This window comes from Sylvia atricapilla, chromosome Z (assembly GCF_009819655.1).
Source record: "Sylvia atricapilla isolate bSylAtr1 chromosome Z, bSylAtr1.pri, whole genome shotgun sequence".
NCBI lineage: Eukaryota > Metazoa > Chordata > Aves > Passeriformes > Sylviidae > Sylvia > Sylvia atricapilla.
The window spans coordinates 86,306,403-86,318,732 of NC_089174.1; the positions used below are offsets into that span (position 1 = coordinate 86,306,403).

Genomic DNA, 12,330 nt, shown 5'->3' on the forward strand with positions numbered 1-12,330 from the left:
GGTACAAGCACCAACAGCCCCAGCTTCAAACAGGCTTCAGGTGCCTTTTCAATGAAGCAAAAATATGATAAAGAAAAGGAGTTTATTTTTTTCAAGCCTACATCCTTCTCACACAAAGCATATAGAAGGTCCCTGCAGTGACCTCCAGTTCAAAAGAGGAAGGTAAATCCTCATAACAATGATAGGAAAGTTCTCCAGGAGAAGATCAAAAGCTGAAGGTGCTGCAGGAGAGGGAACCTGGAGGAAACTTGTTTGATTACCTCCAAAAACATTCCTGTCTGTGACAGCAAATGGAGCATGAAAGCAAAGCATGAAGCTAAGTTTGGCAACAACAACGTCTGAGTGGTTTATAAAGAAAAAAAAGTTTAAAAACTGAAGAAATAAATGGATTGAAGATGTGATTGAAGAGACATAATCAAAAAGGAGAAGAATATGGCACTGAACTGCAAATAGGAGCATAGACTTAAGAGGGAATTACTAATCTTTCCTTACATAAACTTACATAAATTTTCATTATCTAGGGACCTAGAAAATACTAATACTCAAAGAGTAAACATCACTATTTAATGCATTGGAAAGAAAAAACAAAATACCCTAGAACCCAATCAAATTCAGGGCAAACGACTTGTATGTACAACAAAAATCATATCACAATCTCATTTCAGACCTTTATGGATCCGGAGGGAGGCAAATTAATTCAGATACATTTACATTTTCAGCTGACAGTTCACCACAGCAGTCTGGGGATGTTTATCTTTCATTAATTATGGTTCAAGGGGAACTGCAACCTGAGATAGCTGAGCTAACCCTCTCCTCTTACAGATTCAGACCTGCCACCTGGAAGAAATCCAACCCTTCACCCATGCCTCTGGCCTCAGCCCAGCTCCAGCCTTCCTGTGGGCAGCCTCAGAGCCCAGCCTGTGCCTCTCAGGAGCGGGGCTTTATCTCTGAGAAAGGTGCTGGGAGCTGATGCATTTCTGACTAATGCCTGCCTAAATCTCTTCTTTCACGCTCAGGAGACGAGCTGACTCGTATTTATCCCAGGCCAAGCACGTGGAGAGCAGTTCATCCATATCCAGGAGCCACTTCTTGAGGAGAGCGAGTACTCAGGACTGGCTGTTCTGTTTGGGAAATGCAAAGCATTTCCAATTTCAGCAATTGGAAATTTCATTGGAGCTGCACTCTCCTGTACCAGCTGAGGGTTTAGCCCACAAGTCCTTTCCTGCTGTGAGACAGGTGTTGAACAGGATGTAGGAAATCACACACATTCCCTTGAATCATCTCTCCCAGGCAGGGGCAATAATAAATTCAGATAAGGTGTTGTGTCATTTAACGACCTATTAAGATCAAATGGTTGACTTCCTCTGCAAGGGAATCTCTCCTTGATTGTACATTGCTTTGACTTACACACCACCTTCTCCAGAGCCCTCCTGCCCCCTCGAGTGTCCTTAGATTCTCCATTTCACAAATCAATTTGGATTAAAAGAGCAGCAAGATGCTTCTGCACACACATCCCCAGCAGTAACTGGGTGGGTTTTTGGCAAATAATGTCTCCAGATGTTATCTCATTCCCTTGTGGCAGCCACTCTGGGGATGTCTGCATTTTTAAAATGCTACAATATGCATTTCTTGCCAAGAGATATCATTTGTTGATGATAGCTCACATGTAATATCCTTTAATTCTTACATATTCAACATACCAGAGCTCTTTCAGAAGGCTGTGTCTCAATAGTGCAAAATTACTCAATGAGTCTGGGTCAATTTAGTGTATTCTTCCACTGTTAACATGACCTCAATAAAAATAACAATACTTTGCCCTTCTAGAACATCTATCAATGCTCACAGCGCTGCTTAAATCTGGCAATAAATTGGTTTTACCAAATAATTGCTCTTAAGTGGTAATGTCAGCAACATTATTGCAAGAGGTCAACTAATTATTCTCAATAAGATTCGATCTTGGCAAAAGCACAAGTCCTTTTTAGCACGGAACCACACATCTCTCCTTCCCCACAGACCTGTGGCTGGTGGCCTTCACTTCCACGCCCAAAATTAAGCTCCTAGAATGGAGCAGTGCCCTGGTGAGTCTGTCAGGAAAACACCACTCTGTTTCCTCGTTAGCACTCGCAGATGGAGTGCTGACATCCCACCTGAGGCTGGTTTGCTGGCTCCTCTTTCACATCCCCACAGCCTTCCCACTCTCGTTACATGCACCATACATCACCGTGTGGCCAGCACTATGGTACCAATTTGAGAGTAAATGTCTGGTGTGCAAGCTGTCCTGGCCTATTTTCAACATCATTAGCTTAAAACCAGGCTGAATAAACAGGTGCCAACTCAGTGTGGGTATCAAGCACACACACACAGCAAAACCAGCGTGGAGTTATAGCAAAACCATCACAAAAGGGTTGGCTCCTTTATGGAAATTTCCTGCTGGACATCTCCAGAGACTGGAAACACTTAATTTTATGGACAGGACTGCAACCATGCTGCCTCTTTGCGTAGCACACAGGGGTACTAGGTGCATCTTCCAGGGTAGGATGCCTCTCATCTATGTGTAGGTATTCAATCTAATTTAATGTTTTGTCACAGATCCCTCAGTACACTCGACAAACGAGTGGAGCTTGTCCAAACAGTGATTTATCCCACCCTAAGACATCAGATCTAACACTGGAAGAAGAAATTACCCTCTGGAGACATCTTGCATCTTCCTATATCTCTCTCCACTGACTATAAAGAAAACTTAAATTAGCTTAGACTGCACAATTACTTTTCATGCGATGAGATCATCTCAAAAACAACCCCGTCCTTTCCTACAAGGCACCAGAAATCCAAGTTGGATTTTTTTTTTTTATTATTAAATAAACCTTACTTTTAGGCACATCCATGGGATTCAGGCTGCCAACGAGGTCTCTGACATAGAGCCCATCCCCATCCTCCTTGCTCAGCCAGTTGTTGCAGGGGAAGTAAAAGCGGAGGTGAGGTCTGTTCATGTCGGTCACGATCACGCGGTCGAGGAACCACCCTGCGTTCAGCCCGGTGTTGTCGTGCTCAATCCTGGGGGAAGAACAAGCCTGTTTTGGTGCCACGGTTAAGTCTGGCCACTAGCACTGTGATTTTGTGGAATATTGTGTGCTAGGCAAGGCTAGAGCCACTGTACATGTAATTCCCGTTTATGGCTGCCTATCCAAAGAGTTTCAAGGAACTTAGGGGCTTTTACAGAGTATATTAAAAATAACAACCTTCCATATGGGCAGAGATCACAGGTGAATCTGTGAATCTTTTATTTGCAAGGAGATGTTCATGACATGCCTACACCTCCATATTCATTCAACATATGCATTCATTCACCTTGCACTCCATATCTAAAACATAAGGGACTCCCTTCCCACCCAGTACCCCTCCTGCTCTATTCTCCTCTTGCATTGTTTTAACCACCTCTTCCCAGCTTTCTTTGTACTACTTACTAATTTTAAATTTCATATCAGTCAGTCAGACAGTGGTTAAACATAATAATTATCATTTACATTACACTAAGTTAGCAAAAATGTACAGCAAACCCCATTTACCTCCATTGGGACATAAAAGCAGTCCTAAACATCTTTCCCCATGATTGCATATGACAGAAATACAATTCTTGGTGGGGAGCACGGATACTTATAAGCAATACCGTAGGTGATTTCACACTTCAGTTCAAATATTCGGCAGTAAACAAGCTTTTACCACCCCTTAACTTCACCTTGATGGGAGCACGTTAAGAAATAATGAATAAAACATGGCACTGCTTAAACCTCTACAGCCTGTCATCCTATTAACACCTCATAGAGCAGGTGCCGTGGTAGCGGCGTTGTGCAGGTACCTTATTTTCTTTATTTGTCCGACGTTGTTGGTTTTCACTCGGAACACATCTGTTTTGCTCCTCTCAAAGGCCGTGCTGCTCCTGCAACGCACATGCATCAAAAGGAATGGTGAAAAAACCAGCAGCCCTGACAGCAAGCATGCAAGTGCTAACGTTTAAGGATAAAGAAGTGTCATTCCTAATGCTGGGAAGACCTAGTTTTCAATGCCCTCTTCCCCAGTGACAGGTTTTGGATGCTCTCAGTACTGACATTCAGCCGACTTTTTTTTTTTTCTTCCCCTTCTCAGACTCCAAGAGTTCTTCCAGAAGCTGAGGCAGAAGCTTTGGGGGGAATGCAATATGCTTTTTGCCTCAAAGTCCCACTCCCAGACATGGACTCTCCTGTCATCCTAGCCTCCAGGCACCAAGTTGACCTGCTCCTGCTGAGGGAGCAAAGGGCTCCAGCAAGTTCCCTGTGTGGCCACAGATCTGCACAGAGCTCAGCCAGAGATAAAAGCATCCAGCCACATCCAACTTTCCAGGCCCATCTCCCATTACTTTTTTAAACAACTACTGAAATTTTGATGCCTCCTCCTACAGTTTGTGTCTCGTTCTAAGCCAAACAATTGTAGGCAGGAAGTAGTTTGACTTTTTTTGGTGAAGTGTTGAGTGTGAAGTTTGCATTTCACAGGTGAGAGCGCAGAAGCAATATAAAGTCTATTTGCCCAGGTCAGGGGATGTAGAATTTAATTCCCGGTTATGCCTCCAGCCTGCAGTGTGATCCTTGGCAAGCACCTCTGTCTTGTTCTGAGTTCATATATTTAGGACGAAAACACTATGAATAACATCAAGGCAAAGCTCTGAAGACTCAGCCTCTCCCACCTTCCCTCCCTGATGGGCCCCCATTTCCCCTGGGCGGCTAAGCCACGGATGATTAAACACAGCAAAACCCAGAAAATGAACAAGAAACCACAGCTCTGGAGCAGCGCAGAGCCACAGTGACAAGCGGTTTGCCTGTAGAAAGTTAATGAATATTAACAATCGCAGCGAGGAGGCTCGGCTTCTCCTCCTGCTCTTCACGCTGCTGAAGGACCAGCGTGTGCCTTGCTCACAGGTCATTTTGTGTTCTGCTAAACCCACGCCCAGCCAGCCTTCATCCTCCTCATCCTCCTCCTCCTTGTCCGCTCTGCTGTTCCATACTCCCGTGCCGGGAGCAACGCCAGTGCTACGAGGAAGGCTAAAATGGTTAACCTTGCCGCCAAGACAAGAGGCAATTAAACCCGGCTCAGCCTCCCCCAACCTGGCTGCCGGAGTGAGAACAGCCAGCGAGTGCAAGGCAATTAGTCTGTCAGGCTTGAATGAGCATCGTAATGACAGCGGCTTCTCCCCGCATTGGCTCGGAGATCGATGCAGTGCCGCAGACTGCCACGGAGATGGCATGAAAGTGTTCAGTGAGAATAATCAGCCCAGGGCTCTCAGTGAACCAGCCCCGATGGCTTGTGGCCATCCTCTCTGCTGTGCTGGCCTCTCTTAGCTGCTGGGAGAGATGCTGGGGAGAAAACCTTCTTCTGCAGGGCGTCCTAAAGTGCCCACTGAGCTGAAGCTTAGTGCATCCCGAAACAGCTCGGGGAGGCATTGGAAAACGTGACATAGTCCGGGAGCCAAACCCCTGGGAGGCCTTGCTGTCGAAAGGTAGGAAGAGTTTTGACAAGTCTCTTCCCCCTGAGATTGATCTGCAGCATCAACAGCACCAGGAAAGAAAAATCCAGTCCCTCCTTCTAGCACTGCCAATTGTGTGGGGAGTGAGGGAGTGAGGGAGGGAGGGAACATCCCACAGTGAATGGCTACACTGAAATTTAGGCTAAAAAAAAAAAAGAAAGAGTGAAAGGGAGAAATTACAGCTGGGCCGTGTCAGAGTCTGGTCCAGGCAAGGACTAGGATGAGACACTCACAGCCAGATTACCATAAGGAACTTGTTACACCAAACAATGAGGCACACTGGCTTGCACAGCCCTGGCCACAAATAAAGCAGGAAAAATATGACTTGGAAATTGCAGCACTAAATTTGCAATGTTCAGGCTTGACTGGGTTCAAACCCAGGGATTTTATACCGTAAGTTTAGTCTAAGGATCTTCTGAATTTTACTAGACCCCTGTCATTAATCTGAAATAACAGGCCAGGGCAACTCCAGAAATATGTTTCAGTTGGGTTTGTTATTTGACATATTTGATTTGCTCTAGCAGCTCTATTTTTTCCATCTTCTGTTTCAGTTTTTTTCCCAATTGCTTTGTAAGAAACATCCGAGGAGCTTCAAATCAAAGACTAGTATATGAAATTCATATATATATATAAAATATTTTTTAATCTGAAGTTGTTTTCAGATTCTTTGGGTAATTGCCTGCAGGCTGCACTGCTTGTGTTACTGCAAATGTACAAGCACTCAGAACACTTTGTCCCCTGGTTGGGTTAGTTGTGCTGCTAAAAGTCACCACAAGAACTGGTACATATTCGAGTGTAGCATTTTTAAATCCCTGCATTCATCTCCTCTGCAGGCCACAGCCATGGGCAACAGACCCAGTGCCATGGGCGTTTTGCTACTTCTTGGTGGGTTGACAACAAGAAAGCCTCAATAATGCAGTTTTGTTTGCAAATGTACATAAAACAAACATTTATACAAGTAAATTTTTGTTAATGAAGGTGAATTAAGAAAAGTTGATCCCACCAGCTAAATAAAAGTCACATTTGAAACGGGAATTTTGAATGTTTGTAGATAGTAGTCTTCCCTTCTGTTCTGCTAACAGCACCCTTTTCACAGCTAAATTCTTAGGAACAGACAGAAAACCTGGATACTGATCACAGCAGAGGCATAAAAATAATGACCTTCAGTAGTGATGCAGTAACCTAAACCAATCTAACTCTGAATCGCTGCTTAACAATCATTTAAACTGCCTTTCCATTTGGTGTTTTACCTGAAAGTGTGTTGTACACACAGAACTGCCAGCAAAAGCACCACGGATTAAGGGACTGCACAGAAGCACAAAGTGTTACTCTGGATGTCAGTTCAAACCAAATGTAAAAAATGCTCCATTAAGCCACTAGAAAGAGTCAGTTCTGGGTTGCATCTCCCTGAAATGTTGCCCACAGGTCTATCTGCTCTTGCCACGGATGTTTAGCAGCAGTTGGAGGAGCTGGGTATTGGAGATGATTTCAGAAGGTCATACAGCCCAAACCAACCTAGAGCCTGCCACCCTCTAGGAAAAAATAAATGCAACTTGGTTCACCTGCTAAGTCAGGGGAGTTTCTCACACACTACGGATGGGCAGTGTAGAATATCACAGAATCACATCAGCAAATAATCAATTAATCATTTGGGTTGGAAAAGCCTCCAAAGGACATTGAGTCCAACCATTCCCATAGCACAGCCAATGTCACCACAAACACTTTTAAATCCCTGCCCAAGTACCACATCTACATGGCTTTTAGATCCCTCCAGGCATGGGGACTCCACCACCACCCTGGGCAGCATGTTCTGGGGTTGGACACCTATTTTGGTGAAGAAAATTTCCCTAATATTCAATTCAAGCCTCCTCACTGGCCCATCCTGAGCCGTTCCCTCTCCTCCTGTCCCTGTTCCCTGGGAGCACAGCCCGACCCCCCCGGCTGTCCCCTCCTGTCAGGGACTTGTGCAGAGCCACAGGGTCCCCCCTGAGCCTCCTTTTCTCCAGGCTCAGCCCCTTTCCCAGCTCCCTCAGCCTCTCCTGGGGCTCCAGCCCCTTCCCCAGCTCCATTCCCTGCCCTGGACACGCTCCAGCCCCTTGGGGTCTCTTGTCCTGAGGGGCCCAGAGCTGTCCCCAGAATTTAATGTGTGTCAGAGCTGAATTGAGAGGGACAGGAAGGAAATTTCTTCCCAAAACCACACTATGAAACCTGCTGTCTTCCCCATATATTTGCACTTGCTGTAGTGCTCCCCCTTCATATCCTGTTTCCATGTTGGATTTCCCTTCCACCCTTCAGCCAGTATCATCTGTAAGGGTGGCATGAAAAGGTGTCAGGGATGAGCACTGGTTTATCCCTGTTGTTTTCCTGGCTTGAAAGTACAGACAGCTTCCCTCATCCTCAGGTTGTCTAATATACATTACAGGCTGTGTGAATCTGTGTTATCAGGCCTCTGGCTAATGTGGCATCTTGCCAGAAGATGCAAAAAATATTGGAAAAATGCTGACAGTGTGTTGGCCTCATCCCTCTGCCCCTTCCTACGCATCCACTTTCGATCACTCCTGGAGAGAGGATACTGTCCTGTACAAACTAACAACAAAAAAATCCCCCATATGTTCAAACCATATTTACTCTTAGCACAGAGCTCCAATAGCAGCATCATTAACCTCCTCCTTGGAGCAACAAATACTCCAGGGAGTTTGGTCTGCAAATATTTAGCTAAGACTGCTGTCATGAAGCTGACAGCATCAGTCAGCGGGTGGCTGGAAATACCACGTGAGGCAGCATTCGTCCAAAACCACTCCAGATGGAAAAGAAACCAGCAGAAAAGCACAGCCACTGTCAATGTCTGTACCAAGGACATTATCGACCAGCAGAATGAGTCCTGCTTAAACAGACACTGAAAAATTGGTGAAAAAAAAAAAAAGCAGCCCCACTTGAAAGGGTTTAATTGGATGAGAATAATTGCTCAGGGCTGTAGCAGCACGATGACCCCCATGAGCCAAATACCAGCCTGAATCCATGGGAGCCTGAATTTACCCCTAAACTTTACAAAGTGCCATAGGACACAGAGACTCTGCCTTATCCATAAGCATTCCAGGTACAGATTCAGACAGCCTCAATTACAGACGGAGAGTAAGTGCTCCTTCACTTTGTACTGCATGGAGCAACATCATCTTAATATCAGTTTTTCATCTTTGATGGTGTGATTTGCATAAACAAAATAAAGTAGTGGTGTTTAATTTAGATAATCTTAGCTAGGCTTTATCATAAAATCATTGAATCACAGAATGTCCTGGTTTGTTAAGGGCCTTAAAGATAGTTTCTTTCCAATCCCACTGCTGTGGGTGGGGATGTCTTTGTTATTTGCAGTTTGGCTGTTATTTTCTAGCTAAACTGTATGCAAAGCAAATAGTGCCACCAAGAACAGTGGAAAGGTTGCTCAGTATTTCCCAGTATTAAATTATATTTTTAATTACATGCACTTTGCCAGACTGAGGTAAATTTTAGTCTGTTGAAAATTTTCATCCCCTTCCCGTGGAGACATATTTTTAAATTTTTGAAAAGAATGAGCTCAGGCATTTTCAAGACTGACATTAATGAGTTGGGATAGGGGCAGGATTTTGAGCAAGACAGGATGGTTGAGTTTGTTCCAGGAACACACCTTATTCTCATCCCAAGGGAAAAGCTGGCCAGGTTTTACAGTCTGAAAAATGCAGCTGACACTTGATCATCAGGGACCTGGTTCTAGCAGCTGAATTCCCTTAAAAGGCTGGCTATTTTAAGAAAAATCCTGTTTTTTCTCCAAGGCTTGACCTTCCTTGTGGTTGTACCACCAGCTGCTGTGCGCATAGCTGCTGGTGGATTATAATTGATACATACACCAATTATACCTGCTCTTATATTTAGGTTGTTCAACACCTAGGTCTAAGCACTCTCTCAGGTATTTTATTCCTGAAATACTGGACATAGGCTGGCTAATAAGGCTGAGCAAGAGAGAGGAAAAACATTCCCACTTAGTTTCTTTTTCGGAAGTGAATATGGACTCCAAAATGTGCTGCTACTTAACACCGTCCCAGACGATTAAGCCTTCAGAGAGCACTGAAAGTGCTGCAGACTTGTACAGACATAAATCAGGGCACAGTTAGGTACATAAACAGCTGTAAAATGGGAAACACCCCGTGGCATTAAAGGAAAAGGATCACAGCTCCTCTCTGAAGCAGCACTTCAGCAGCAAGGTGAGAATCCTTCCCCCTCTGCACTTGGGGTTTGTTCCCTCTCTAACCTGAACAGCCCTTTCGGCACCAACTAGCTAACCCTTCCTAATTTATTATATTATCTGCTCAGAATAAATAGGCTCTCTTTCCTGCATTTGTTTATTTATCCCTGAGAGGTTAAATAACATAATCAGATCTTCTTCCACTGGGCTTGGCTTAGCTGTATTAGAGCTACAAACCTTACCATCCTTTAAAGACTATCCTGTACATACTCTGCAATTCATATGTATTTGATGGCATAAGGAATAGTGTAGTCACTATTCTGTATAGTCACACAAGATCAGGTAGAAGTGACTGCCAATGAATTGTCTTCAGCATCAGAATTTTATTTTTAAAAAATCCTCTGTATCATTCTTAAATTCAATAGGAGGCCAGCTGTCACCAATTATTTAATCTTTCTTCCACATTGTCATAGCTGCTAAATCTTCTCTTAACTCTTTCTTCTTCTTTTTTTTTTTTTTTCCCTCAAGGTAAAAACCTCTCTGTTAAATTATTTGCAGTTGCCCTCAACTGGACCAAGTAAGCCTAACACTGAAAAGTCACACTAGCAAGAAAAATGTAGGTTTGGACTAAAAACTGTGAATGAGCTGAGAGTGGCACTCCCAGCTGAGCACTGTACTATTTCCCCAGCCTCAGCCTGGTGGAGAGCACATGAACATGGAGAAGTAAAATACTGTGAAGGATCAGCACTCTTTGCTCTAAGTGGGACCACAGAGGATCGATCCATCCCTGTGGGAAAAATCTTGACAGCTGTCAAAATGCCACCGAGCAAAGCCTTGGTGTTCACCCATGTGTCAGTGATGGAGCCAGTGGAAAGAAACTCATTTGTGGTAGTGCTTTTAGCTTCTGGCTGAGCTGTACCTGGTGCAGGGTGGTAGATGGGGAACTGGAAAGTTACATGAGCTGGGTTGTGGAGTGGGGTTTTGTCAAGGGCTTTTGAGCCCAAGCAGCACTTTGCCAGCACCAGTGATATGGTCCCCACAAAGTGGCAGTGACTGCAAAGGAGGAGTAATTCCAGCACCCCCTCCCCCAAATACTCAACACAACTTGCCTGAACCTTCTTTCTGAAACAAATCACAGAATCACAAGATTTTTCTGTTGGAAGGGACCTTAGGGACCATAAAATCCATGTCATTTCACCCCCAGCCATGGGCAGGGACACCTTTCACTACACCAGGTTGCTCCAAACCTCATCCAACCTCATCTGGACATCCCTGCCCCAGGGATGGGGCAGCTTCTGTGGGCAACCTATGCCACGGTCTCACCATCCTCATAGCCAAGAATTTCCTTCTAATGTTCACCTAACCCTGCCCTCTGATATTTTTAAGTAGTTTCCCCGTTGTCCTGTCACTCCATGCCCTTTCTTGTAGCCCCCCCACTTTGGAACCCAACTCTTGGCTCAGATTTTGAGTGCTGCCACTTCCAGAACCGATGTTCCTCCTGACCAGTCGTGGAAAAGATTTGTGCCTTTCACAGTTACTGTACTGTTGGCTAGTGTTAAAAACACAAGATATTTCATCAGCTCACCACATCTTCCCCTTACTGCGCACAACAAAAAGACCTGAATGGCCACATCTTTCACCACCAGCACACAGTCAGGAAAGAAACAGGAAAAAAACCATTCTAACCAGAATCTGAAGTGGTAGTACCATCTTTTAGGCAATGCATGATATTTTATCCGTCTGTCATACATGGGGAAATGTAAACACCTATAAAATGTCATGCATTTGCGGTCATAAGTGAACTCGTGTAAACATTTCGTTGAAAGATGCATGAGATTCCATCCTTTTGCCATATTCACAAAGCTGCATAACAAATTTGGGTGTGAAGGGGCTGGAAACTGACTATTTAATTGTTTTCTTCATAACTATGAGACAAGACTATCAGTTAAGTTGATCTGAAGGCACTCCTACATCCAGACTGGATTTTTTTTCTCGCCATTCCTCGATGGAGCGCTGTGAAGTGCCAGACTTTGCTTAGAGACACAGAAATTTTGCTGATGTTTGGGAAACCCCCAAGTGGAAAGCTGTAGTTGCAGTTCTAGCGGTCACCTCCTACGGGACCATTTTCAGGAGCCCTGAACTGCAGAAGGTTGGCTTCCTGAGCCTTTCATCCTTGTTTTCCACACCTCAGCCATCTGCTCACTGCAGCAACAGGGACCAAGCCCAAAAGGATAACTCAGGTCTGAACAAGTTTGGAGTGCTGCTGCTGCAACCTAAATTAATCTCTGTGTGTCCTTTCTTTTTGCCTTTTACTAAATAAAAGTGGTGAGAGCAGGAGGAAAGAGGAGGCATTAACCCAAGTGCCAGCAAAGGCCAGCTGCACAACCAGCAGCATGTTTAATGCCACAACTGATTGAGAAATATGTTATGGACACCTTTTGACTTCTCTAAAGGGCATAGAGCATATTTATTATTTTTTTTAGGTTGATATTTGGATTCTTTCCATAGCCTCGAGCAGATGAGTGCTTTCCCAATGAAGTGGCTATTTATGTAAATGCTG

The 12,330-nt window shown here is 44.5% G+C and overlaps 1 protein-coding gene across 1 annotated transcript in view; it reads right to left on the reverse strand.

The window, feature by feature from the left end:
* The window catches only part of LOXHD1 (lipoxygenase homology PLAT domains 1), a 153,472-nt gene that overhangs the window by 122,312 nt on the left and 18,830 nt on the right, over window positions 1-12,330 (reverse strand). Inside the window, exons 3-4 of the mRNA XM_066339598.1 lie at window positions 3,857-3,937; window positions 2,870-3,054 (exon numbers count right to left, since the gene is read on the reverse strand). Coding sequence (XP_066195695.1) covers window positions 2,870-3,054; window positions 3,857-3,937 — 266 coding nt within the window. The remainder of the gene's footprint in view (window positions 1-2,869; window positions 3,055-3,856; window positions 3,938-12,330) is intronic.